This window comes from Papio anubis, chromosome 12, assembly GCF_008728515.1.
Source record: "Papio anubis isolate 15944 chromosome 12, Panubis1.0, whole genome shotgun sequence".
Taxonomy (NCBI): Eukaryota; Metazoa; Chordata; class Mammalia; order Primates; family Cercopithecidae; genus Papio; species Papio anubis.
This window is the reverse complement of record NC_044987.1, coordinates 61,631,661-61,659,419: the sequence shown is the minus strand read 5'-3', so window position 1 is coordinate 61,659,419 and position 27,759 is coordinate 61,631,661. Positions and strand designations below refer to the sequence as shown.

The 27,759-nt window shown below is 55.0% G+C and overlaps 1 protein-coding gene across 5 annotated transcripts in view; it reads right to left on the bottom strand.

Annotated features, from left to right (window-relative positions):
• The window catches only part of STARD10 (StAR related lipid transfer domain containing 10), a 40,245-nt gene extending 14,534 nt beyond the window's left edge, over window positions 1-25,711 (bottom strand). The window contains exons 1-2 of one of the 5 annotated variants that reach the window (XM_009186865.4): window positions 25,584-25,711; window positions 13,475-13,794 (exon numbers count right to left, since the gene is read on the bottom strand). In XM_009186865.4, the coding sequence (XP_009185129.1) occupies window positions 13,475-13,681 (207 nt within the window). In that variant the 5' untranslated portion in view covers window positions 13,682-13,794; window positions 25,584-25,711. Of the gene's footprint in view, window positions 1-13,474; window positions 13,795-14,161; window positions 14,361-14,769; window positions 14,860-18,620; window positions 18,774-23,086; window positions 23,115-25,583 lie in introns of those variants that run through there. The other 4 variants (XM_017948722.3, XM_009186864.4, XM_017948724.3 and 1 more) reach the window with 4 other exon arrangements.
• Between the last annotated feature and the right edge of the window lie 2,048 nt (window positions 25,712-27,759).

The window sequence follows — 27,759 nt, the reverse complement described above, 5'->3', positions numbered from 1 at the left end:
CTCTAGATTTTCCAGAACCCAGTGCTGGGGCTCCAAACCTGAAGCCCCTGTTGCCTGCAGGCTCAGAGTTCATACAGCAGTGCTGGTCCATCTGTGTCAGACAGACCTCTGCCCTGCCATGTCCCAGCTGTGTGGACTTGGCTTGGGCAAAGGATTCTGAGCCCCCGCATCTCATCTGTCAAGCAGGGATAATCCTTTCCTCAGAGTGATCCTGTAAGGATTAGATGAGACTGGTCCCTAAAGCCCTTGGCAGTAGCTGCCCCTCCTCCAGCCCCAGGCCCCAGCAACTTTCCCTGATTTCTCAGGCCCTGCCCTGGGGGAACACCTCCCACTAACCCCCAAAGGACAGGACATACAGGGACAACAAGGAACAAAGTTTAAAATAAGAAAAATGCCAAAATTCCTCCACAGCATGAGTGCACAGGGAGGGGGTGGGCAGCTCTCTCACACCAGGGCCCCGCACAGATGCCCCCTTCACCCTCACAGCCCACAGCCAGGCCCTGCCCTCACCATGCTGGACCAGGAGAGGAGGCTCTGAGAGATGCAAAGCCCGGCCCACAGCACACAGCAGGTCCAAGCCCCAGCGCCAGTGCCCCTCTGCCCTTTCTGTTCCCGCTTCTCCTCCCAGGACCCACTCACCACCTGCTGGCTTCAGGGCCCTCCACTGTGCCCTTCCCTGAGGTTCCCACAAGGCAAGCATCAGGCCAAGCTAATGGAGCACCTGCCCCTTGCCTCTGGGTTTCTGGGGTCCCCAAAATGAAGACCCCCAAGACCCTTCACTTTACACTCCCCCTGGCCCCCAAAAAATCCCAAGAGCTGTTCCAGGGCACAGACCTGAGGGTTCAGGGGAAGAGGGGAAGGAGAGAGGTCTGCTCAGTGCTGTCATGAGGGGTGCTGAGGCACCTCCTCCTCCAGCGCTGCCCAGAATGCTTTCCCAGGACTTTCTCTCACTGGCTCCCTTCCTATTATGTCTTCAATATGTCTTCAAACTTCAGCCCGGCTGCTCCCTGTCCAGGCAGCCTGCCCTATCCCTAAACTCTCCAGGATGGGCTGGAGGCCACCCTTCCTTGTCTCCTAGACCCCCAGCAGCTCCCTTCTCAGCTCGCATTGTCATGCATTCATTTGCCTGTAATGCTGTGGCCCCTTGCTCATCTTGGCATCCTCCATGCCTTGCAGGGGGCCTGGCCTATAGCAAGCGCTCAGTAAGGAGCTGTTCCTGAATGGAGGGATAGGCAGGTAAGCCAACAAAGAGGCTGAGCCTGTGTGGGCTTCTCTGACTTTTAGAATGCTGGAGCCCGGGTCCGTGGCCCTCCGTGCATCTGTATAATTCCCAAGGAGGTGCAGCCATGAAAATCCCTGAACTCTTGTAGATCTCTATAACACAAGGACAACTACTATTACTACTTCTGCCATCATCCTCTTAAAAAGGGGTAAAGGGCTGGGGGGTGGAGGCATGAGCCTTCAGAAATACCAAGAGACAGGTTCAGGGGAGATTCTGGGACTTGCTTTAAGATCTTTAATAGTCCTGACAGTCAAAGAAAAGTAAAGTAAAATTGTACTGAGGTACCAATTTATGCTCAGTAAATTACCAAAAATATATAAAATACTCACTGCTTATCAGGTACTCACTGCTTATGAAGATATGGTAAAACTGTTACACAGGGGCAGCAAAAATTGGTTCCATTATTCTAGAAAATAATTTGGCAAATACTTTTTAAATCATAAAAATGATTTAAAAAGAAATTTATCTTTCTTTCTTTCTTGGTTCACTGCAGTGATCACAGTTCACTGTCCCAGGAGCTGGGACTACAGGTGTGCACCACCACGCCTGGCTTATTTTTGTATTTTTTGTAGAGATGGGGTTTCATCATGTTGCCCGAGCTGGTTTCAAATTTCTGGGCTTAAGTGATCCTCCCACCTCAGCCTCTCAAAGTGCTGGGATTGCAGGTGTGACTGCACCCCACCAAAAATGTATTTTTCAATTCAGTTCCCAAAATCCCAGGACTACAAATTTATACTCAGGAAAAAAATATAAAATAAGAAAAAATGTTATGTTACAATATTCATGAGTATATTATTGAATCTGCAATTACCAAATTATACTGGAGAACAACCTGAATACCACCACCAGCAGCCCCAGTTTGGGTAAGAGTGACACATCACCCTAATGATGACTGCACACCACGGAGGGCGGAGGGTTCCCCCGAGCAGGGGCGGCCACTGAGCTAGCTCTGCACCTTCAGAACCCAGACAGGTCTATGGGGAGCAGCTGCCAGAAATGTTCCTGAATTAATAATTCTGTAGCAATATGAGAAATTTTTTTTTTTTTTTTTGAGACGGAGTCTCGCTCGTCGCCCAGGCTGGAGTGCGGTGGCGCAATCTTGGCTCACTGCAAGCTCCGCCTCCCGGGTTCATGCCATTCTCCTGCCTCAGCCTCCAGAGTAGCTGGGACCACAGGCGCCCGCCACCACGCCCAGCTAATTTTTTGTATTTTCAGTAGAGACAGGGTTTCACCGTGTTAGCCAGGATGGTCTCCATCTCCTGACCTCGTGATCCGCTCATCTCGGCCTCCCAAAGTGCTGGGATTGCAGGCATGAGCCACCACACCCGGCCAATATGAGAAACTTCTACAGAGCAAGATTAAATGAATAAAACGGGATACAAACTAGTACCTGTGCCATGGTTTAAACTATGAACAAACTCTACACCTTTGAATGAGAGCTGGAAGGAACCAAGGAAAAGTTCTACTCAGGGAACTGAGGCTCCGGGTGATTTATATTTATTTTTCTTTTTTGGATTCTTATTACTGGTGCTACAATATCGTTTATACAAGAGATAAAAATCACTTTTTAAGAAAATTATTTTTTTTTGAGACAGAGTTTGGCTTTGTCACCCAGGCTGGAGTGCAGTGGCACTATCTCGGCTCACTGCAACCTCTGCCTCCCAGGCTCAAGGATTCTCGTACCTCAGCCTCCTGAGTAGCTGGGATTACAGGCGTGTGCCAGCGTGCCCAGCTAATTTTTGTATTTTTAGTAGAGATGGGGCTTCACTATGTTCGCCAGAATGGTCTCGAACTCCTGGTCTCAAGTGATCCACCTGCTTCAACCTCCCAAAGTGTTGGGATTACAGGCGTGAGCCACCACACCCAGCCTTACTTTTTTTTCTTCCTAATTAAAAGCATTGCCCAGAACCCCAAGTCCTTGCTCCCCAGACCTGAAAGCTGTGACTCAGCTGGTTGGGGTCTGAGACTACCCGTCTGATGCTGAGTTAACCTGGGAACACTGCGTTGTCTGGCAGGGCTTGCAGGCACTGACAATGACAACTCTTTAGGTTCAAGGAAGGGACAAAGGGAAGCCAGAAATGCAGGTAGAGGAAGGGGTATCTAAGCTGGGCCCTAAAAGATGACCAGGAGAAGAGACGGCACCCAGATGAAAGGCAGGGGGAAGGGGCTCCCGGAAGAGGTGATGGCCTGAGAACTATAAATGGCCTGGACTGGTTGGGGGAAGGAGAGAGATCAACTCAGTGCCACAAGGTAACCCGGGTGAACAAGGACAAAGGTGGGAAATGGAACTGTCCTTTAGGGACCTGTTCATTCATTCATCCATTCTCAGCAAATGTGGATGATGTGTGGCTCTGTGCCGGGCTCTGTGCTAGGAGGTTGGTATAATAAATTCACTGAATTCCATCCTCTGAACTACCTGGGAGGAGGGACAATTACGCCCATTGGTAAACGGTGGCTCAGAAAAGTGAAGTGGAGGAACCAGGTTGGAACCCAGCACGATCAAAAGTCCATCCCTGAGACTATTCCCCGAGAATGAGGCTCTGTTTTGTGTAGGACCCAAGGAATCAGGTGGGCCAGCACCTGGCCAGAGGAGGACAATCCCTGACAGGTCCATGCTGGAAGCTGGGGCTTTTGAGGGTGTGTGTGGAGTTGGGGGGATGTTGGGGCTGGCTTGCCTAGAGCTGGCGTGGGGGTTGGAAGGACACAGGGCACAGTGGTGTGGGCCCAATGCAGGGTCTTCTTTCCCCATCTTTGAACTCAGTATTCCCACCTGCAAAATGACCAGACAATCCCTATGGCCCTCTCCTGTGAAGTGAAGGGGATCTGGCAGCAGCTACCTCCAACTCATCTTCTCCCCAAAAGTGGAGCCCCCGAGACTGTAGTGGAGAGTAGAAATGTTACCATGTCTCACCTAGACAGAGCTCCCTGAGCAGACTGAGCTAGGCCTTCTCTGCCACTCTCCATCCAGGGCTGAGTGACTCATCCCTGCTCTGCCTCCTTCCCCCTTCCCTCCCTAGTCCCCAGCAGCCTCCCTGGACCTCCACCCCCACCTCCACCTCCAGGCTCCAGAGCAGCAGGCCCAGCTCTGCAGCAGTGATGAATGTCCTGCTCCAACGACATCGCAGAGGCTGGCTTCCTGCCCTGTACCTCTCCACTTCTATCCTAGGGGGCGAGGGGGAGTCAGGCAGAGAAGGGAGAGCTGAGAAAGGGAGGCAGAGAGTGGAGGGCCTAGAAGAAAAGGGAAGGGGTAGGGGAGGCCAGTGGGACAACACAGAGGCCAGGGCTGACTTCCAGACATCAAGACAGGCAAAGACAAAGAGGGAAAAAGCCTCCCAGGGCTTCCCGGACCACCAGTGGACTGACGCCCCCAGAGCTCTGCAGTACAGTTCCAGGCTTCATCCCTAACGGCCTCTGGAGCACCACACCCTGGGCAGCCCATAGACGTCTCCCCCTCCCCATGCTCAGCGCTGCCATAGCAGGCACAGTTCTCCCTGTGCCCAGCACTGCCATAGCCATAGTGGGCATGGTTCTTCCTGTGCCTGGTGCTGCCATAGGGGGCATGGTTCTCCCTGTGCCCAGCGCTGTCATAGGGGGTATGGTTCTGGACTTGTCCCTTATGCTCTTACTCTCAACCTCTAGCCAACTCTGCCCCTTGGATTCCACTCGGCCACGACCTTCCCAGAAGCTCCTCTTCACCAGCCCAGATAGGCCTCACCATCCTTGCTTGGACCCCTGTAGCCATCATCCTCTTCTCTGGCTTCCTGACTTCCAGGCCACTCTGTCCCCTGTGGCCAGGGAGCTTTTTAAAATCCAGAGCTGATAATGGCCCTTCCCAGCCTGAAAGCTTCTGTTGTCTGTCTGTCTGTCTGTTTCTCTCTCTCTCTCTCTCTCTCTCTCTCTTTCTCTGCCATCAGGATAAAATCTAAACTCCAAAATGTCCTCCCCACCCTGGTTCTGGCTCTTCTCTTCCTCACTGTTAGCCCTGAACCCCTGCCACAGGGGGAGCCTATCTCCCTGACCAACTCACCAAGACTTTCTCAGTTTGTTGCCTTATCCTGCTGGGTCCCCGAGGCCCCCATCCAAACACCACCTCCTGGAGAAGCCCCTGTACCATCCCCCTACCATGCTGCCAGTCACTGGCCTCACTCAGCCTCAGTATATGTCTCTGTCCCCACATTGCTCACAAAAGGCTGTCACTGTCTCCGTATGTCTCCCCATGAGGACTCGAGTCTCTTAAGAGCAGGACCCAGATCTGGTATCTCCAGGTGGCTGGCAGGATGGGTGGGAGGCATGAGAAGAGGTTTGTTGAGTGAATAAACAGCTGGGACAGGAACAACATGACCAGTAGAGATAGTAAGGACAGAGTAACCTTAAGACACAGGAACGAAGTGACCCGGAGAGACATTAAGGACACTGCCAGTAACCATTAAGGGACAGGGGAACAGAGATAGATAGAAAACACACCCCAAAGGGAAGACCTTGAGTCCCAGAGATAGGCTTGAGGCAGCTGCACCCCTCTTGGTGCCTCCCTCTATCCCCTCTGGCATGCTTGAACTGGCCTTGATGCCCTGGGGCCCCTGGAGGCAGGACAGGGAGCTTCAGAAGGGGAAACCACAGCACAGTCAGAGCTGAGCCAGGGGCAGGAGCTGCCAGGAGACAGCTGAGGAGACATAATTGGATCACAGACAACTCTGCTTCTGCAGTGAGGGGGTGTGACTCACACACACAGAGTAACACCAGACACAGAAACACACATAGAGTCTCACACTCAGAGGCACAGGCGCACATACCTTCAACACAGATTGACTGACCCTGTCAGGTCCCTGTCCCAGGGCTGTCAGGTGGGTAGGAAGGGGGAGACGGGAAACCCAGCACCTGCCCCTGAGGAGCTCAGCGTCTGCCAGACTAAGGGCCACATCACACACACAGTCACCCACAATTCAGCTCCACACGCGAAGGCTCCAACAGAATCCTCAATCCCTATCACATTATCTCATCCTTATGCACAACCATCATCTGGTATCTTATTTAGTTGTTTGCTTCTATCTTGCTTGTCACCCCTTCAGGATGTGAAACCCATGACAGCAGGGTCTGATCTGTGTGGTTTGCCCCTAAATTCCTAGATATGACACAATCCTTGGAACATAGTATGTGCTCAATAAACATACTGAAGCAATGAATGAATGCATGCATGTATGCAAGTGGAGACGCACAAGGGAACTCCATCCTTCTGGCTATCAGGCAGGCCTCTACCTCAAGACTCGTCACCTCCCTGGCAAAGTACCTGGCCCCAGCCACTCTGGCAGGGTCCAAAGATGGCAGGCACGGGCAAGAGATGATGGAGGGGATCTCGGGAAGCCAGGGGCAGATGAAGGTGGTAACACAAACCCCAAGGATGAGTAAATGGCTCAGGCACCAGAGGGGAGAGCAGAGGTGGCAGTCACCCCCTATATCCTATTGGGCAGCAGGAGGCAGTATATATGTGCAGATATTGCTCACTGGCCCCAGGACATAGGATTCCAGAGAAGCATCAGAGGTGGCAAGTACCTGCCTTCAGGGAGCCCAGGCTGAGGGGCAGGAAGGCAATGGTTATGCTAAAGCCCCAGAGAATAGCTCCAGCTGCCCTGTGCCACCTGCCCCAGGCTCTCTTTAATCAAAGATAGGTGACAAGAATCTACTGTGATTGGCATGGGACCCTCTGCTGCCCATGCTTTTGAGTCTCCAGGGACCCCAGGGCATCAAGGCCAGTCCAAGCATGCCAGAGGGGATGAAGGGAGGCACGAGGAGGGTGCTGTCTCAAGCCTGACATGTGGTCTGAGTTGCTTTCCCCCACCTGTTGCCAGAGCACCACCATCTGCCCAGTCAGGGGCAAAGATGAGGGGTCAGGGTTGAAATAAGGTTTCTATTCCCATCTATCCTCAGTGGCAACCTGGCACCCAGGCCAGGTCTCCTGCTCCTCGGGAACAAGCTGGAACAGCCCCGCCGAGGCCCCGGAGCCCCACAGAGCACTGGGGTCATGGCACCCACAGCCCTGGCTCCAGGTGGCCCGGCCAGGCATGGAGATGCGGGGGAAGAAAGAAAACCCATCTGTCTCCAGGACTCCCTTTCTCTCATCTCCTGAAACTTTAAAGACTCTCGGCTGGAAACTGAGCTGGGGCTCTTTAAAGTTTAAAAGCCGGAGCCTGGGGAGCTGGGTGTGGAGAGCACAGAGCCAGCCTGGGGGCTGAGGGCTCCTCTAGTCCCAGCAGGGACACAGCCTGGAGGCACCCTCCACTCCACTCCGGCTCATAAGGGTTCCTGCCTAGCGCAGGCACTGAGGGGGCTGTACATCCGTGCCGTCCTGCATCCCAGCCTGCACAACACTTCACAGTGCGCACATCGCAAAGAGTTATGCTGTAACCATTATATCCTGTCCATGATCACTCCTAAGGCTCTCTGGATTCCATCCTTTGCTCCATTCCCCACAACCTGGCTTTAAGGTGGGCCTCCGCACCTCTGCCCAGACAAATAGAGCAGCAGCGCCCTCTTACCAGCTTCCCTGTCTAAGACCCTCCCCTGGCACCCCAGAGCCTCTAAGACTCAAGGCATGGGGCCTTGGTCTAGCTCTCTAATCACCTCCAGCCCCCTGAGTTCCGAGCCCACACTGAACCACCTCCCATTCTCCAAATGATCCGCCTCTGGGCCTTTGCACAGCACCCCATGATCCGCCTCTGGGCCTTTGCACAGCTGCTGCTCTGTATGGAATGCTTCCAATGTGATCAAATTTGTAATCTTCACTCCCCACCCAATTCCAAAAGGATCACCTGAACATTCCTCTGTGCAGTTCCTTCCCTGACTCCTAAGGCTAATTCAGATGCCCTCTCTAGATTTCCAGAGCTCCTGTGACAAGTGTGTGTTTCAGCACCCAGCTGGGGGCTCCTTGAGGGCAGGGCTTGGATCTGATTGCCCTCTCTGTCCCCCACCTCCAGCACAGAGCCAAGCAGAAAGAGGCTAATGATGGATGCTTGCTGAATGTGTGAATGAATGAAGTCTCTGAAGACAGGCAGGGCAGATAAGGAAGCTGAATCCCAGGCATAGACAACTTGCCCAGGGGCACACAGCCAGGACTCTGGATCCTGGTGCTCTTTCCCCAGCATCCTCAGCCCAACCCAGGCACCTCCTCCAGGAAGACTTCCCTCACACCTCCAGCCACCTCTGATCTTTCCCTTCTCTGGGCACCTCCAACCCAAAGTCTAGACACTAACTAACTGGGGTCATGCTCTCTGGGAGCCTGTTCCCTGAGGACAGCTCTGGAACTACTTCTTCCAGTTCCCCCCATGCCAAGTCGGAGCTGGAACCAGGCAGCTCAGGGCCTAACCCCGGATTCAGGATCCCCTTCTAGGGACCTCTCTGATGGCACAGACTGGCAAGACCTCAGCCACCATCCTCACTCTGTCTCCAGCAGGGCAGCCTCCCCTAAGGTTAGGACAGCCTCTACAGACCACCTGCCCAGCAACTTCCTGTACGGGGAAACTGTGCCCCATAGCAGGCAGAGCCAAGCTAGAGCCTGAACTGACCCAGTCCAAGGCCCTAAAACTAGATGAACTCGTGCCCCTGCCACTGCCAATAAGAAGACTGACCCAGAAAGGTGAAATGACCCCCAAAGTCACACAGTGAGCACTGGACTCTTGCCCAGCTGGGTCCCCTCTAAGGTGCCCTCCCACAGTGACACAGCACAGGGAGACCCATGAGTCCAATCACGTTAATAATCCGGTCCAAGGGAGTTGCGAGATCTCAGCCTTGGCGAGTCAAGGACCTAGGTCCTGATCTAGCTTCAGCCATGTCTGGCTGTTTGGCTGTGCACAAGTGAACCTGCCTTGAGCCTCAGTTTCCACATCTGCTTGATGGGATTAAGGAGACCTGTCCCACACACAGCCCTGACCCCACCTTCCCCATGACCCTTTTGAGTCCCTGAGACTGGTAAGGGTGGAAAGGGCCTTGGAGACCCCTGAGCCATCTGGCATTTCACCAGGTGAGAGGGTGAGGGGCTGAGGGTTCACGAGCTGAGCACTGGCTTTGGAGTCTGGAACCCAGGTGGCCTGTGGTGTGGGGTAGGTGGACAGTGAGACAGGGCTGGGAGGGGCCACCAGAGCTTTTCCCAAAGGGGAAGGGGAGGAGCAGCAGGACAGGAAGTCAGAGGAGACAGGTCCCCACTGCCCAGCTTCCTGCGGCCAGCAGAGCCTCAGGCTCTCAGCCACACCCCCTCCCACACCTGCTCCAGGGTCAGGTCTCTCCTGTCATGGGCCCAGGCTCCTCTCAGGCCTCATTCCTGCCCCCAGGCTGCCTGTGCAGTGGGTGGAAGGTCACCTGGAACTGTCTGTCCTCTCTTCACCAGGGTCTGAAGACCACTGAGGAGATACGCAGGTCTCCCCTGCCTCTCACGCGGCAGGCCTCAGGAGAACACAGCATGTGTATACCCAGGCCAGGGCCTCACAGGCCACGTCCTCTGCTGTCTGCCTGCTCCTAATCTCTCCCCCAGGGCCCCAGCCCGGGTGCTGAGTTCAGAGACTCTTGGAGCCAAGAGGGACCAATTGCACAGATGGGCAAGCAGCCCAGAGAGGGGCAGGAATGTGCCCAAGGTCACATGCAACAGCCAGGACTGGACCCCAGCTGGCCCTGGTTGAATGACTGACAGAAGCTCTTGGTCTCCCGTTTCTCACACCAATACAGGTGCCATGGGGAAGCTAACCTGGGCTTTGAGAGACCTGAGTTCAGCCTCCAAGCTGCCTCCTGCCTTGTACCCAGGATCCATGTTCAGCATCTGTCCCTGGGACAGGGTCTGAACTCTCAGGAGGTGGTATCTGCCTCCTCTCCAGTATTCAGAGCACAGTGCAGCCCTGGGGCCCGGTCAGGCTGGAGGCCAGGAGGGAGGGAAGGGGTGGAGGTGGCCTCCAACAGCCCCTATCCCTTTGTCCTGGCTCCAACTACTGGGCCCTGAGCCACAGTGGCTGCCAGGGACCTCTGGACCCGGGGAAGGGGAAGGGAGATGAGGAGGAGGAAATGAATCAGGTAGATAGCTAGGTGGAGTCCCACCCCCACCCTGGGATCAGGAGCACCGGGCATGTCCAGGGGGCAGCTGGCTTTCCCAGCTCTGGGGACAGGTCCAGAGCAGGCTGGGGCAGGAGAGGGGAGGGGGAAAGGGGGGCAGAAGTTCAGCAAACACCTGTAGTTGAGTCCCAGCCTCCTGGAGTGACCCAGTCATCCCCAGGGATTCTGGCTCCAGACCTGCTGGGTGACCTTGGCAAGCCACTCCCCTTTGTGGGCCTCGGCTTTCTCATCCATCAAACAAGAATAAGATGATAAGAACACGGCGTCCTCCAGGCCTTCAAAGAGTTATGGATGGGGTTAAAGGCCACAGTGTTGACTAAGATGCGAGCCCATGCGGAGAGGGGCAGGGGCTCTGGAGCCAGGCTGGCATGGTTCCACTCTTGCCTCAGCTGTGGCATGACCTTAGGCAAATAACATTACCTCGCTCAGCCTCAGTTTCTTTGTTTGTAACATGCAGACAAGACTACTACTGCCCCAGGCTAGCCTCAGGGCAAATTAGATGAGGGGGAGAAATGCTTGGCTCAGAGGAGGGGCTCTCATTTATCAGAAATGGGATTATCTGCATGGAACCTGGGAGTCCTGGAATCTTGGGGATGGGAAGATCACAGGCCTCTGTCCATCTCTCCCAGAGCTCCAACTAGCTGTGCTGAGAGGATGAGGAGCGGGGAGCTGGCACCTTGGGGTGCCCATAACCAGGGTCCCAGCCTCCTTCCTGGGTCTGGGCTCTGCTCACCTCCTCTCCCCACCCTCTCTCCATTGTGGGGAGCAAAGCTGGGGAGGCAGCCTGCAAGGAGAAGCAAGGAAGGAGCACTAGCCAAGATGCTGTAGATCTGGGTTCCAGACCCAGCTCTGCTGAGACAGCTGTGTGACTCTAGGCAGGTCCCTGCCCCTCTCTGAGCCCCAATATCCTCACCTGCATCCAGGGGCAGGAAGGGTATGACATAGGGATTACTAAGGGCCCTTTAGCACCTCCAACATCTGTTCAGTCTGAAAGAAAAGGAGAGTAGGGTCCTGGCTGCCCAGGAGGGTGTATGCCTGTCCAGAAGCCTATAACACCCCAGTTTTTCCAAGTCTCCGCCACCCACAAGGAAGGCCGCCTGACAAGCCTGTTCTGGCCACGAGTGGTCTGTTGCAGTCAGCCTGGGCCCCAGACCCACCAATTCCAGGCCTGGGCTGGGCAGGGTTTATTCATTAACCAAGTCAGATGGAGGAGGTAGCTCTGCCCTATTGACACAGAGGGTGGGAGTACTGGCCTCAGTTCAGACCCCTCCTCCCCTGACTTTCTGGAGTGCCAGCTTGGTAGGGAAACTACACTTCTCCCCCAGTGTGCACTGCCCACCTGAAGGCTTTCCCAGGTCACAGTCAGGCTCTTGTGAATTCCCTTCTCACCTTTCATTCAATTTGTCCCTTCGTTCTTTCCTTCCCTCTCTCTTCCACCAATATCCCTGCTCTAACTGTGTTGGATGCTGGGGACGCAAAGAGGACAGGACCTGAGAGGCTGAGGTGGGTGGATCACTTGAGGTCAGGAGTTCAAGACCAGCCTGGCCAATATGGTGAAACCCCATCTCTACTACAAATACAAAAATTAGCTGAGTGTGGTGGTGTGCACTAGCAGTCCCAGCTACTCAGGAGGCTGAGGCAGAAGAATCACTTGAACCTGGGAGGTGGAGGTTGCAGTGAGCTGAGATCTTGCTACTGCACTTCAGCCTGGGCGACAGAGTGAGGCTTCTCAAAAAAAAAAAAAAAAAGAGGATAGGACCTGTCCCTGCTCTCAGGGAACAACCAGTGGGGACACGCCAACTGCCTTCCCCTTCCCTGTTCCTCAGGCTCAGACACAGGTCAAGGTCCTCTGGCCCTGGGCAGCGAATCCCAAAGTGGGAGACACACATGGAAACCCAGAGGGAAAGACAGTCAGATGGCCAAGGTGCAGACAGAGTCAGAGAAGAGAAGGGGAGACAGAAAGTGAGAAGCAGATAATCCTGTGGGGAAGGACAGAAGTATATGTAAATGACTAAGACAAAGTGAGGCAGAAGGGCTTAGGGTCAGAGGGGAAAGGTCAGACATCTCAGGCCTTGGTAAGAGGCCAAGATACATGCCTGAGCTAAGTCTGAGACTAGGCAGAAGGGGAGGGTGGACTCCTCCACATTTCCAGGAGGATAGCAGAAGGGAGAAGGCAAGGAAGAGGCAGGCGAAGGGCACAGCCTACTGCCAAAGCCCACTGCAGGGAGACCTAAGAGCCCTGGAAATGCAGCACCCACAGCAACACCAGATGTATTGGGGGAAGCTATTGAGGCCCTTAAACCACAGTCTTCACCACCACCCCCCATCTGGTCCTCTGGGGGAGGTGGGTTCCCAAGGTCCCAAACCCCAAGCCTGCCCTGCAAGGCAAAGAGAGGAGAATTGTGGGGTTGGGAGGAGCAGGGGAGATGGTTGTGAGCGACTGATGTGTCTGCAACTGCTCCCTATGTTGGCTTCCCTTGACCCCAGGCCCCTTCCTCCCCCAGCCCACCTGCAGCCTGGCTCTGTGCAAGGCAGGGGTATCAGAGCCCTGCCTTCAGGATCTGCCAGCCACAATCCTGAGTCCCTGCAGAAGACTGAGGGAGCAGCCACGGAGGGAGGGAAGGGAAAGAGCAAGAGCAGGGCATCAGGCAGGAAGGACTCAGGTCCTGGGCACCCCAGGGTGCAAAAAGCAGGGAAGGAGACCCAGTTCAGGCTGAGAGAACCAGGAATCAGGGAGAGAAGGGCCCAGTCTCCCAACTGGATAACTCAAGTCAGGAACCAAGTGCAGGCTTCCCAAGCAGAGGGGTCCCTGAGGGAGACCACTCTCCTAGAAGGGCCTGGCAGCAGCCCAGCTCCCTGGAGCAGGCAGGGGCATGCAGAAGCCTGGGTTCCAGCTGAGAGAGGCAGGTTGAGTCACTCCTGCTCTCCAGGCCTCGGTTGGCCCATCTGTGTGATGGGGCTTGGCCTCCTCCCGGTCCCTGGCAGGAGACTCTCTCTGGGCCCAGATACATAGTCAGGTGTCTAGCCCAGAGAGAGGACCAGGAGACTCCGGAAGAGAGGCAGTAAGGGTGCAGTGGAGGCTGAAGTGATAGTGGGCAACCCTACCTTGATCTTGTGCAGCGTCCGATCCATCTCCACAGCCTGCACCCAGACAGACACCCCAGCCTTGCTGTAGGTCAGGTTCCAGCCCACCTCGGCCTCACACTCTGACCGGAAGCTGCGAAAGTCTTGGTCATCGGGCACCTGGACACTCTCACGGCCCAGGACCGGCCGAGGCCCTTGGGGCTCTGTGGAGGCCGCCGGCTTCTCCATAGGGAGTGTGGGGAGGCCCAGGGCCCTGGCCCTAGTCCGGTTCTCCTGGGTCCTCCGCGGAGGCTCCGACAACGTCGACGCGGTTGCAGATGCTGACGCCACCTTCCTGGGACCTGCAAGACCGGTTTGGGGACGGGAATCAGCGCGCTGGGGGCGAGGGTGGGGCTGTTCGGGGTCCTGGCGGGTGGGGAGCTAGAGAGAGGCAGGGGCTGGCCCCGGGGAAGGGCGGACGGGCGCTGGACAGCCTCGGAGGCCCCCTCCCGAGGAGCGCCCCAGACCCTTTGGGGCCGGCGTGGAGACTGCGTTTGGGACGCGGTGGCCGGCGGGCGCCCGTCGGGACCCAGGGACCGGCCGGGACCCGAGGGGAGGGACGGTGCGGGGAACCTGCTTAACTAACTCGCAGCGACGCCGGGCGGGCGCGGGGCGGGCGCGGGGGGGGTGGCGGGGCGGGAGGGGCGCCCTCCGGGCCAGGCTGCTCACCTGTGCCCGCCGCTCCGCCGGGGCCCGCCGGGGCTGGGGTGCGAGCGCCGCCGCCGCAGCTGCCCGGGCGACCCGGGGCCGCGAGGGGGCTCTGGGGAAAGAGCAGTGGGTCCCGCCGCCCGGCCCCCCGCCCCGGGCCCCCGCCCCGGGCCCCCGCCCCGCGCGCCCCTCCCGGCTAGGCTGGGGGCTCGGGGGCTCGGCGGCCGCGGCTCGGGATTTTCCAGGCTGCGGAGGTGAAGCTGACTGAGCTGCGAGCCCCGCCCCGCCCCGCCCCGCAGGGTCCTAGCGCCCGCCCCCACCGGCCCCGGGAGGGGACACGGCGCGCGAGGGGCCAGTCCCCAGCGGAGACCGGGTACGGGGTGAGGAGAGGCCAAGACAGAGTGGGCTTTGCGAGGAAGGGCCACGAGGTGCAAGAAGAGGAATTCTGGAAGTTGACTGTGAACCCCTTCTCTCCACCACCTCCCATACTCACAGGTACACACCTCTGCAACAACCTACAGTATTTACACACAGGCACGCTGTCCCCAGAACAACCCAGAGACGCCCCCACGCAATACCCCAGAGATCCAAAGATGGGCACACACCCCCATGACAATCAAGAGACTAACTCGCAGGGATGACAGCCCCACAGCAGCTCAGAGATGCCCACAGCTTGCATTCCCCCACCAAACTAGAGGCACACCAAGCCTATACACACCCAACCCCATTCCCACTGGGCAGTGCAAACCCAGCAGGAAGCCGATCCAACCCACAAGGCTCAAGGTTCACAAGCTGGCCAGACGTACGCAAAATCTCCACCCCCGTCTCACTCGTACCTGGGAGCTTGAACCGGGACTCCCTCCAGCCCCACACTCTGGCCCTTGTCCACCAGCACCCCTTCTCAGCATGCACACACGTGCGTGTACACACACACAAACATGCACGCATACACGCACACCTCCTATGGACTAGACTAGGCTCTCAAGAGCATCTGGCCCAGGGCTCTGGGCTCTCTTACCTCCCCAGGCAGAGTTGGCCAGAGCTCCATAGCTACCTGCACCAGGGCTCCTGCCATCCCTTCCAGCCCGGGAGGCTCCCCCCAGCCCCCTGGGTCCTAGTGCCAGCTCTTCCTCCATCTGCTCTGTGTGAACTGAGTCCAGTAGCTCAACTTCTCTGAGGCCAGGCCAGGGTGAGTGTGGCAGTCTGTCCCAGCGACTGTGGTGAGCTCCTCTGGATGAGCAACTAACAGGGCCCAACAAGAACCTGCCACAGTCATCCTGACCAGCATGCAGATGTCAGCCTCCTCCCACCTCCGTTCCTGTCTGTGCCCCGCTGCCTCCTCCTCTCTGGCCCTTAGTTTTCCATTTACAGAAAAAGGGAATCAGAATGGATAACCCTAAGGTGCCTCCTAGCCTCACCAGCCTAGAGCTCTAGGATGGAACAGCTTTTCTTAAATGTGCTAAGAAAAAAAAAGAGGAGTCGAGGATTTGTCACGGTGCTGCACAAATAGAGGTGTTTCTTCCTGAAGTGCTTAAAGCGCCGAGATGTTTGTAAATTAGGCCACATTTTAAAAATGAGTGGGGGTGAGTGGGGAGCTATGATGGCAAGTGACCCCAAAGGGCTTCCTGCAAAGTGAATCCTGGACAATGTGCTGCAGGTCCTCATGAGGCCTGTGTGAATGACCTTAGATCTCCAGGCCTCCCATCTGCAGTGTGGGAGGCACAGTCAGATAATCACCCATCCCTTCTAAACCACACTCCTGAAAAGTGTCTGGGAATGAGTGGGTGGCAGGGGGCTGGCTCTGGGCTCAGGATGCCCAGGCTCTGACTCTCTGCTATCTACCTCCTCTGCCTCTAACTCTAGGCAGGTCACTGCCCCTCCCCAGGCCTCAGCAGTTTTACCTGATACCCACACTGCCTAGGTGGGACACTCAGGCAGTGTGGGTCTCAGATAAAACCCAAAGGGGACCCCAGTAGAGCCAAAGCCAGCTTTGCTTTGTGAACTGTATCCTCTTGGATGTGCCATGAGGAAAAGAGGTGGCAGCACAGGCCTGGTGGCTCCTGCCTTTTTAGGGCCCCAATAAAACACACCTCAGCAGATAGCAGGCACCAGGGCAGCAAACCTCTCACACCCACCAGGTGTGTGTGGTCCAGGGCAAAAAAGACAAGGCCAGGTGACAGGAGGTAGCAGTGAGGGCAGACTGATAGAAGGACTTCCCCACCCTAGAGAGCTGCCAGAGAGAGAAAAACTCAGGGAGGTGCAGATGGCAAGAACTAAACCATCACCAGGCACAGTGGCTCACGCTTGTAATCCCAGCACTTTGGGAGGCCGAGGCAGGTGGATCACCTGAGGTTGGGAGTTCAAGACCAGCCTGACCAACATGGAGAAACCCCGTCTCTACTAAAAATACAAAATTAGCCGGGGTGGTGGCACATGCCTGTAATCCCAGCTACTCGGGAGGCTGAGGCAGGAGAATCGCTTGAACCCGGGAGGCGGAGGTTGCGGTGAGCCGAGATCGCGCCACTGCACTCCAGCCTGGGCAAAAAGAGCGAAACTCTGTCTCAAAAAAAAAAAGAACCAAACCATCACTCAGATCAAAACACAGAAGAACCAAGAATCTTTTGGACCTTGGGTCGGTAAAGGTGGGTGACGTGGCACCTGAGGGCTCAGGCAGCCAGGCCCTGGGCTCATCCCTGGGTCCTAGGTTTAGGCTAGGCTACCTCGCCAGCAGGTGGGTAGAAGGGTATCATCTCATTCTACTCATCGTTAATTTGCCCTTGCAAATGCTACCCCTCCCAGGAACTTCAGTATCTCTGGATCTGGGTCTCATGAAAACCTCTCAAACATGACAAAGCCGATTCATATCCTTCTCAGAACACCTCTAACACCTCTAAGCAGCCAAGAAGGACCCCATCTGCTCCAGAGCAGAAGAATGAGCCCAGGAGGGCTGGAGGGGCTCGGGGAGAGGAGTCTGGGGAGGATCCACAACCTAGCAGCACAAAGGGCCTGTGGAGCTGAGTTCAAATCCTGGACCTCTGATTTCCTAGCTGTGTCACCAGAAGCCAGTGACAGGCCTTCTCTGAGCCCCAGTTTCCTCATCTGGAATAATAATACCTATCCTCTGAGAATTGTGGCAGGGAAAAGAGTTGTATATGTGCCAGTTTCACCCCCAGATAAATAACTAAAAATAAAACTGGTGGGGGTGAGTGGGGCAGGGAGGAATACACTGTCCAAAAATGCACAGTTCCAACCATCTTGACATGATGGTTTGGCAAGTTTTGAGTCTCATGGAAGATCAAACAATGGAAACAGTTTTGGCAAAGCATGCCGCTGCTCTGCCCACTGCAGTCCCCTGCCCCAGATCTGGTCCCCTGCCCAGGAAGTGAATTGAGGTGCCTCTCTGAGCCCCCAGGCTAGAGTCCAGGTCTGGCTGCTCTCTGGGTCCCAGTTCCAGAATGGGGCATCACAGAGCAGGAGCCAGAGTGGGTATAGAAGGTGAGACTGTGTACGAGAAGGCGCTTGACAAACTGAGAAACAGCGTGGGAATGTGAGGCATCATTACACAGGGCACTGGGCAGGCCTGGATCTCATACGCGCCCCTCGCAGACGGAGTAGCTGAGGTTGTGGGGAGCACGGGGTGCCCCTGCATCACACAGCAAGTCAGAAGCCCTAAGGGGACTCCAGTAACTCAGGACTGACCTAGACTCCTGGAACTGAGGAAGGGGACACTTGGAAAGAGTCACACCAGACTTTTTGCTCACTACCCCCTGATGGCTGTTGGAGGGGGGGTCAGGGCACCTGCCTGTAGCCAGCCACCCCATGACCTGGTCCCTAACACTCTCCTGAACTCCGCACAGCAGAACTAAAGACCCCTCAGACTAAGGGCATCTGGCCCCACCCCCTCCCTGTACAGATAGAGAAACAAAGATCCTACTAGCAGGGACGAAGTAGAAATAAGAACCTAGGGGCCAGGTGCGGTGGCTCACGCCTGTGATCCCAGCACTTTGGGAGGCCGACACGGGCGGATCACCTGAGGTCAGGAGTTCAAGACCAGCCTGGCCAACATGGTGAAACCTCATCTCTACTAAAAATACAAACATTAGCCAGGTGTGGTGGCATGCGCCTGGGAGGCTACTCAGGAGACTGAGGCAGGAGAATAGCTTGAACCTGGGAGGCGGAGGTTGCAGTGAGCAGAGATTGGGCCACTGCACTCCAGCCTGGGTGACAGAGCGATGCTCTGTCTCAAAAAAAACAGGAATGAAAACCTAGGTCTCTCAGCTCCTAACCTGAGGCTCCTGCTCCTCCCACCCCCTATTACATACCACACCTTCCACTTGCCTGCCAGTGACCCTGACACAGTCACTGCCCCCTCTCAGCCTCAAGAGTCAGCCTCCCTTGGTGCCCCGCAACCTGCCCAGTGTCCTGGACAATGAGGGGCCTGAAAGTCTAGCCTTGCTCCAGGATGTCCACCCCTACTCACCATCTAGTTAGACAGGTGATGGCTGCCTTGATCTCCCCTCTGGGAGATGATAGGGCCCCACCCCTACCTCTTCTCCCCCACCCCCTCCTCGGGGTAACCCTGCCTGCCAGTTTTGGTGGAGCAAATTCCCAGGTTGTCCAGGGCAACAAAGCAGTGTCCTGGCACCGTTCTAGAAGATTGGGCAGTGACCTGTGTGATGTCACCAGGAAGCAGTGGCATGGAGGAGGGGTTCCAGAGACCCCCAGAAGGGTGCAGCAGGCTGGACGCGGTGGCTCACACCTGTAATCCCAGCACTTAGGGAGGCCAAAGCAGGCAGACTGCACAAGTCCAAGAGCTCAGGACCTGACTGGGCAACATGGTGAAACCCCATCTCTACTAAAAATTAAAAAATTAGCTGGGCGTGGTGGTGCACACCTGAGGTCCCAGCTACTCAGAAGGCTAAGGCAAGAGGATGGCTTGAGCCTGGAAGGTCAAGGCTGCAGTGAGCTGAGATGGTGCCACAGCATCATCTCCAGTTAAAAAAAAAAAGGTTCAGCACCAAGAACTCTGAGGCCCCTAGGGCTGGGTTGGCCTTGAGAGGGACGTGTCCTTCACAGTGGCAATAGGTGTTCCATCCCAGTCCCACCTGGAGCCGGATCTAAGTGTTTGCCCAGGGTGGGTCTCACACCTTGCTGGGCCTCACTGAGCAAACAGCTCACACCTGCCCTTAGGGAGCTGCTGGAGCCTCAGGGAGCCACACTGTAGTGCGCAGCCTCAAAGTCAGTGCAGGTTAGGGTCACCCCCACCTGCAGTTCTCCTGATGTCCTGTCACAGTCCCACACAGAAACACTTCACCTTGCTATTACACAGGGCCAGACCTGCACAGCTACACACACTTTGTTATGCCAGGCCACACACGGCACCAAAGTGGGGTTGCCAAATAAAATACAGGACAACAGCTGAGCGCAGTGGCTCACACCTGTAATCACACCTATAATTCCAGTGCTTTGAGATGCTAAGGTGGGAAGACTGCTTGAGGCCAGTAGTTCGAGACCAGCCTGGGGAACATAGTGAGATGCTGTCTCTACAAAAAATGTAAAACTTAGCTGGGCATGGTGGCACACGCTGGTAGTCCCAGCTACTAAGTAGGAGCCTGAGGTGGGAGGATCACTTGAGCCCAGGAGTTCCAGGCTGTAGCGAGCTATGATCGTACTACTGCACTCTAGCCTGGGTGACAGAGTGAGACCTTGTGTCAAAAAAAAAAAAAAAAAAAGGAAATGGGACAGCTGAGACACAGAGAGGCTAAGTAACTTCTTCCAGACCACACACCACTAAGTAAGCAGTTTCAACCCAGATGGCCTGGCTGCCTAGCCCAAGCCATTATACAAGACCGCCGAGCAGGGAACTTTGTGGCATCTGTCCTGCTTCCTCTTCCATCCTTCTCCCCACCCCATCCTCTGATCCCTGCACCTCTGAACCCTGGGAGCTGCCCTCTGGGCCTTGCAGGGGCTGCTGCCTCCCCCAGGTTCCCCCCTAGCTGCCATCCCTCCCGCCACCACCATACAGTTGACAGAGTCCCCAGCAGGCAGGGAGGCCTCTTGACTGGAGAACAGGCCTAGAGAGGGCCAGAGGCTTGTCTGAGGTGGGCAGGGCCTGGAGCAGAACCAGGTGGATTCCCCTTCCGGAGGGTTCCCAGGCACAGATGGTCACACCCCGCTCTGCCTGCTGGGCCCTCCCACTGTTGATGTCTATTGGGCACTGCCACCTGTAGGAACTCAGTTCGATTTCGGGTCGATGCATCCTTCCAAAAGCCCTGGAGTTTCCTGTCAGAGGCGCCTGATCCATCTGCCTGTCCCCAGGCCCTCCCTTCAGCTCTGTGCTCAGGCCGGGTAGGGGTGGGGGCATCAGTGTCTTGTGTCTTCAGGAAGGATAAGGTTGTCTAGGCCTTCCTCCACCAAGGTGGGCAAGAACTCCAGCCCTGGGACCACAGCTCCTTTTCTGGCAACCCACACAACTTCCTTCTTTTGGTTTATTCTTCTTTTTTATCTCAAAGTCGGGGCCTCAGTGTCCTGACTCAGGACAGTTTCCACCTCCTGGAACTGGTGGGGCTTCTGGGGAGGGCTCAGGGTCACCCTTTGGGTGATAGGAGAGGTTGGCGGGGCGGGGGCAGCCCCAAAGCCTAGCCTAGACTGTTACTGTTCCTGAGGGAAGGGGCTCCTCTGGGAGGCTTTGTGGCCAGAGTGCTGTGGGCCTGCTTGGGGAGCCTGGACCTACCCAGGGACATAGCATGGCCCCAGGTATAGCCCAACTTCCATACCCAGGAGCCATACGCTGGGACATCTGGGGTAAGTTCTTCTCCCACTGGGCCTTATTTTCCTCATCTGTCCAATGGGGCTAACAGTCCCTGCCTGACCTTCTGCCTGAAGGGGTTGTGAAGGTGAGACCAAGTGTGAAAGGCACCTACTGTGGCCCAGTGTCCCTCCCTAGAGAGGGTGTGCAGAGCCATGTGTGAGTGACAACCTACAGACCTCTGTGACCTCGGTGCTGGTGTGCACGTTCCCCAGGAGCACGAGTGACTGAGGCCTGTGTAGGAGCTGGGGTGTGACTGTGTGGCACGTCAAGGTTTCTCAATGTGGGTGAGGCAGTGCCTTGGGTGTAAGATTACCAGATTTAGCAAATATTTGGGATGTACTTATAGTAAAAATATATTTGTTCCTTCTCTAAAATTCAGCTTTTTTTTTTTTTTGGATGGCATCTCACTCTGTTGCCCAGGCTAGAGTGCAGTGGCGTGATCTCGGCTCACTGCCACCTCCCAGGTTCAAGTGATTCTCCTGCCTCAGCCTCCCAAGGAGCTGGGACTACAGGCACGTACCACCACGCCTGGCTAATTTTTGTATTTTTAGTAGAGATGGGGTTTCACTATGTTGGCCAGGCTGGTCTTGAACTCTTGACCTCGTGATCTTCCTGCCTCAGCCTCCTAAAGTACTGGGATTACAGGCGTGAGCCCCTGCACCCAGCCCTTTTTTTTTTTTTTTTAAAGATAGGATCTTGCTCTGTTGCCCAGGCTGGAGTACAGTGGTGCAATCATAGCACATTGCAGCCTTGAAATCTGGGGCTCAAGTGGTCCTCTCTCCTCAACCTCCTAAGTAGCTGGGACCACAGGTGTGCACCACCACACCCAGCTAACTTTTTAATTTTTTGTAGAGATGGGGTCTCCCCAGGCTGGTCTCTAACTTCTGGCCTCAAGTAATCCTCCTGCCTTGGCCTCCCAAAGTGCTGGGATTATAGGTGTGAGCCATTGTGTCTGGCCTCAGTTGTTCCATCTAAGTTGGGTGGACTACTAGAATTTCTGTCATGACAATGAGGATGAAGTGAGTAAATCCTGTGGAATGCTTAGCACAGTGTCTGGCACACAGTGAGTGCTCAATAAATGCCACAGCTGCCATCAGTTCTCAGTTCCTGAGCTTCCTTCCCCCAGGTCTGGCATCTGTCTCCGAGGCCTGGCCTCTGTCCTACATCTTTGTTCCTCAATCTGGAGGCAATGATTTCTTTTTCCTGAGTGGGGTTAACCTAGAGCCTGGAGGGTTGAGAGGGAAGAGAGGTAGCTGAAATGACATCTTGTCCCCCTCCCTAACCCTCAAGCCAAGCAGAGCTGCGAAAGGCCTGGTGTCAATGGCATTTGCTCCTTGTACCCACACAGCCCCTCCTCAATATCTGACAGCTGCATGCTGGGACAGCAGCGAGGCACAGGGGGTCTGGCCATATCTAGCCAGAGGGCAGCATGGCCCTCCACGTTCCAGGAGCTGGCTCCCAGGACCACATGAGGACTAGTGTGGGAAGAATTCTCTAGGGGCTCTGTCTGAGAATGGTGCTGAAGGCTCTGCCCTGGGTCAAGGTTCACCCTGGGTTCCAAACCCACACGTGGAACAGGCCTGCAGCAGGCTCAGCTTCCATGGGCACTGCTGTCCGGGGACTCCTGCCAACCACTGCTTCCTGCTGTGAGTCCCTGGTGTCCTGGGTCAGCAGGTATCTCCACAGGCTTCCCGGGGGAAGACTGCCTCTTTCAGCACCTTCTAAATTTAGGGCTTGGGCTCCGTGACTCACTCCTAAGCCTGCTTTGCTCCCCTCCTCCGGGAATGTGCTCCCACGGGATCTGCATCCTCTGCTGCCTCAGACTGTTGAAGGCCCCACAATCCTGCAGCAGCCACACACACACCAAGGAGAGCTCCCAGACCCACTGGCTCCAGGCCAGCCCTGGGCTTCTCCCAACCAGGCCCTGTACTCTCCTTCCCTTACCTCTCCATCTTCCCAACCCTCCCTGCAAACCACAGCCCACCCAGGTGGCCACACTGGGAGCTGGCTCCAAGCATGACTATGAGGGTAGTCGGGGGAGGAGAGGAATCAAGCCCTGCCCCCTCCAGCATGGCTGTGGCAGAGCCCTCACCTGAAATCAGGAGGCTTGAGTTCTGGACCAGACTCACGCTTACCTCACTGTGGGGCTCTCGGTGAGTTCTTGGCCTCTCTGGGCTTCTCTTTCCTCCTCTATAAATAAGGAGTTTGAACCAGACTTCCATTAGGGAGACTTGAAACAGAGCTGAAGTGAGCACAGGGCCAGGCCTCCAACTACTAACAAGGTGGGCCGGGGGGTGGTATCTGACGTCAGGCCCTGTCTCCCACCAGGCGCCCCTCTTCCCCCAGCTCCTGCTCCATGAGGGGAAAGGAGGACCAAGAACCTGCTGTTAGCGTTCATGGACTTCTGCCGTGCAAGCAGGAAGCTCATGCACAACCCCACACCTTGAAGAGGCCAGAAAGAGCCCAGGGTCTTATTCTGGTCTGACTCTCCAGAGCTGTAATGTGTAGCTTTGAGTAAAAACCAAATTCACTCTTGGCCTCAGGTTGTGGGGAAGAGAATCATGTGCATGTGCAGGTGTAAACGCTCGAGACGTTTCTCCCCTGCCAGGTTCCCAGAACTGGAGGAGGAGATGGGATCCCCCCCTTGACTTCCAGAAATGCAGGCACCCAGGGCAGGGTGTGGAGGTATCTGGAGATGGTCAGACCTGGGGCTGCTGCTTCTCTGCCCCTGCATGACTCTAGGAGAACCCCATCTGTGGCCTGCCTCAACTTGTGTTCACAAGTAACAACAGTGGCTAACAGTTACTGAATGCTTACCATGGGCCTGGTGCTGGTCTATGCACTTAACAGGTCTTAACTCATTTAATTTATAGGTAAACCTTGAGACAGTCCCAAGGCTTAGCATCCCCACTTTACAGACAATTTGAGGCTCAGAGTGGGACAGGGACTCACCCTGGATCATAGTCTTAAGTCACTGGGAGGGCTGGTTAAAAGCCAGGTCTGAGGACAATTCTGGCTTCTATTTGCTACCCCAAGTAGCAAATAGAGCATACATTAGACACTAAAATAAATGTTTGATGAAGATGTTTGACTACTGCCATGTGATGGAAAGATCCCTGTCCTAGTCCAGTTCTACCCCAACTCCTTGTGTGTCCTTAAGAGAGTCCTTTTCTGGAGGGGTGTGGTGGCTCATGCCTGTAATCACAGCACTCTGGAAAGCCACGAACAGATCACCTGAGGTCAGGAGTTTGAGACCAGCCTGGTCAACATGGTGAAACTGTGTCCCTACTAAAAATACAAAAAATGAGCCAGGCGTGGTGGCGGGCACCTGTAATCCCAGCTACTCAGCAGGCTGAGGCAGGAGAATTGCTCGAACCCAGGAGGCAGAGGTTGCAGTGAGCCAAGATCGCACCCTTGCACTCCAGCCTGGGCAACAAGAGCGAAACTCCGTCTCAAAAACAACAACAACAACAAAACAAAACAAAAAAGAGTCCTTTTCCTTTTCAGCCTCAGTTTCTCGGGCTGAAAAACAGAAATGATAAGTGAAGGCCCAAATAATGAAATGCTTGGAGGTGAATCCAAGATCCACCTCCAGATAATTCCATCAAATTATCTTGGATATCTTTTTGTTTTTGTTTTTGTTTTGTTTTGTTTTGTTTTGAGACAGAGTTTTGCTCTTGTTGCCCTGGCTGGAGTGCAATGGAACTATCTGGGATTACGACAACCTCTGCCTCCCGGGTTCAAGCGATTCTTCTGCCTCGGCCTCCCAAGTAGCTAGGACTATAGGCATGCGCCACCATGCCTGGCTCATTTTTTTTTTTTTTTTTGAGACAGAATCTCCCTCTGTCACCCAGGCTGGAGTGCAGTGGCATGATCTCGGCTCACTGCAAGCTCCGCCTCCCAGGTTCACGCCATTCTCCTGCCTCAGCCTCCTGAGTAGCTGGGACTACAGGCGCCTGCCACCACGCTAATTTTTATTTTTATTTTTATTTTTTTGTATTTTTAGTAGAGACGGGGTTTCTCCATGTTGGTCAGGCTGATCTCGAACTCCCAACCTCAGGTGATCCGCCCGCATCAGCCTCCCAAAGTGCTGAGATTACAGGCGTGAGCCACCGTGCCTGGCCTACATGGGATATCTTGAAGGATCTTGGATTTATATTTCTACAAATACCTGCCTTTCATGACTTGCCTGAGGAGTCCCAATCTGTAACAAGACCTCAGAGTCTCCCAGCCCTTCCCCCAACCTACCCCCAAAACCTCTAAGAGCAATCTAGAGAGAATCAGCTGCATACAGTCCAGCTCCACCTCTCCAAGGGACAGAGAAAAGTCCCCTTCCCTGGGGGTAGCTGCATGATCCTGCAGGTGCCACCGTGTGCCTAGGTGCCACCTCGCTTCACCTGGCTGGGGAGTGGCTACTACCGCCTCAGCTCAATGTGCATCACTTCCCTTTCTCATCACCCAGGCCAGCCCAGGTATCACCTCCAGCTCCAATGCCCCCAGATGGAGTCACCTGAGTACCCGATTCCTTCTAAGCTCAGAAACAGAGTCCACTGCCTTCCCACTCCTATCCATTCAGAGTCTGCCCCCTTAGTGCTGCCCCCTCATCTGTCACGCCTGGGCTCTTTCCCTTACCTGGGCTACTGTCCTGAGAAGCAGGGTCTGTACAGCTCCAGCAACACTCTCCTCTTCCTCCAGAATTTTCCAGATCCTCCTCAGCTTCCTGCCTCTTGTGGTCATCTCGACACAGCAGGGTCTTCCTCCATCAGGCCAAGGTGGGGGTAGAAGAAGAATTGGGAACAGGGACTCCCCTAGGTTCTCAGGGTACAGTCAGTCAATCTAAGCCTGTATCCAACAAAGACACTGACCCCTGGGGTACAAGGAAGGGCTCCAGGCCCAAGGGCAGGAGGATTAGGCTTTAGCTCTTGCTCACAGCCTGCCGAGACCTGGGGCAAGCCCCTGTACCTCTTGGGGCCCTCAGGTTTGCAATCTGCAGAATGAGGAAATGGGTTCCTCAATCTACAATCACCTGACTATAATAATATTTTGCCTTTATATACAGCGTGGGTAAATTCCCGAAAGTAACTAAGCTGTTTTCACCCCTGGATCTCATTTGATCCTCCCAACAGCCTGTTCCCATTTACAAATGAGAAAGCTCAGGTCCCTAAGGGAACCAAATTACCCAGTCACACAGCAAGCTGGAAGCAGAGCCTGGGTGCAGTCCTTGAATCCTGATCCTTCCCTGGCCCTTTACCCTCTATGATGCTGGGACTCTGCCTGACTTCCTCTAACCTGTTGTCCCATTTGTAAAAGGGCTGTTGTGAGGACTGAATTAGGAGAGGCGATGAAGAGGGTCATTCCTTGTGAATCATAAAAGAAAGGGCCACAGAACGACGACTGGACCGTTAGGTTACTATTTATTACGGTTATCTTCACTAAGGCGCCCCCACGTGTCGATCCCGAGACTCTCGGCTTGCGCAGGCGCTCTTTGGTGTTTACAGAGGCTGCGAAGCCCCGCGTTTGCGCGTGCGCTTCTCGCCCGGGACCGCCTAGAGGTCCCGGACTAGGGGCGGACTAGGGGAACCTCTGCCTCGCGCCCCCTAGTGGTTGTCGCCGCTGTCACCACGGCTCCCGGGGCCTCTGTCGGCTCCACTTTGGTTGAGACGTCTCCACAGCCCAACAGCGGCGGCGGTCTGAGGACAGGCAGGAGAAAATACGGGCGCTCGGCATCGTCCTTCTCACCGGGGACTCCAGCATCTCAGTCACTGCGTCACCAAGCCCCAGGTGCAGGTTCTGGCATCCATCACGGCAAACTGGAGACCGCGGTGAATTCCACCGGAATGGCACGCGCATTGCCACATGGGAACTGTAGTTCACGGCTAGGCCCTTTCTGGGGCTGGGCTGCTGGAAAAACTACATTTCTCAGGAGCTCAAGAGTCAGGCTGACAGAAAGGGGGCCCGCGGCATGTTGGGAGATGGAGTTTGGGGGTTCGTGCTGGCAAGGAAACAGTTAAGCAACGGAGCCAAGTGTTCTGAGCCTGGGCCTGTGGGTTTGAGTTGGGCAGGAGTTACACGGTAGCTCTTATAAGACCGGAATAGCATTGTTGTGGCTTTTAGAAAGAATACTACTTATTAGTTGTGTGATCTGAGCGATCAAGACAAATGCCCCTTTATGTTATTTATTTATTTTTTGAGACAATGTCTCTCTCTGTCTCTCAGGCTGGAGTGCAGTGGCCCCAGAACTGCTGGCCTCCCGCCTCACCCTCCCTAAGTGCTGGGATTACAGGCATGAGCCATCAGGTCTGGCCAGATGCCCTTTTATCAACTCCGATGGACCTTAAGGTTAAGGTTAAGGAAACAAACGTTGCCTACCTCAGGGCTCAGATGGCATGGCAACTTCTTAAATTTCTACTGCTACCAGAAAAACCACACTCTTACTAAACCCCTAGCAATAGGAGCTATCAGGCAAATTGTCGGACTGTTTTTTTACTGGGATTTACAATTCAAACCACTACAACGCTGATCGACAAAGGACAGATCTTACAAACATTCTTTCTTGATAAGCAACTGCAGACCTCAAGCCAGTTTCAGCAAGCTCACAGAGACTGCACGCAAACTGTGTTTGTGTCCTATAGTTCACCTTTTGATGCAAAGAACCAAATTCCACCCAATTTTCACACAAAAACCCCATCACAAAGTGAACATGGAATGTATGTTACATGTGTTTACCCACTGCTCATGCACTCATATCCCCTCATAAATATGTATAGCTTTCCCCCCAAACCTGCTGAATATGTATGATTATTGTGAA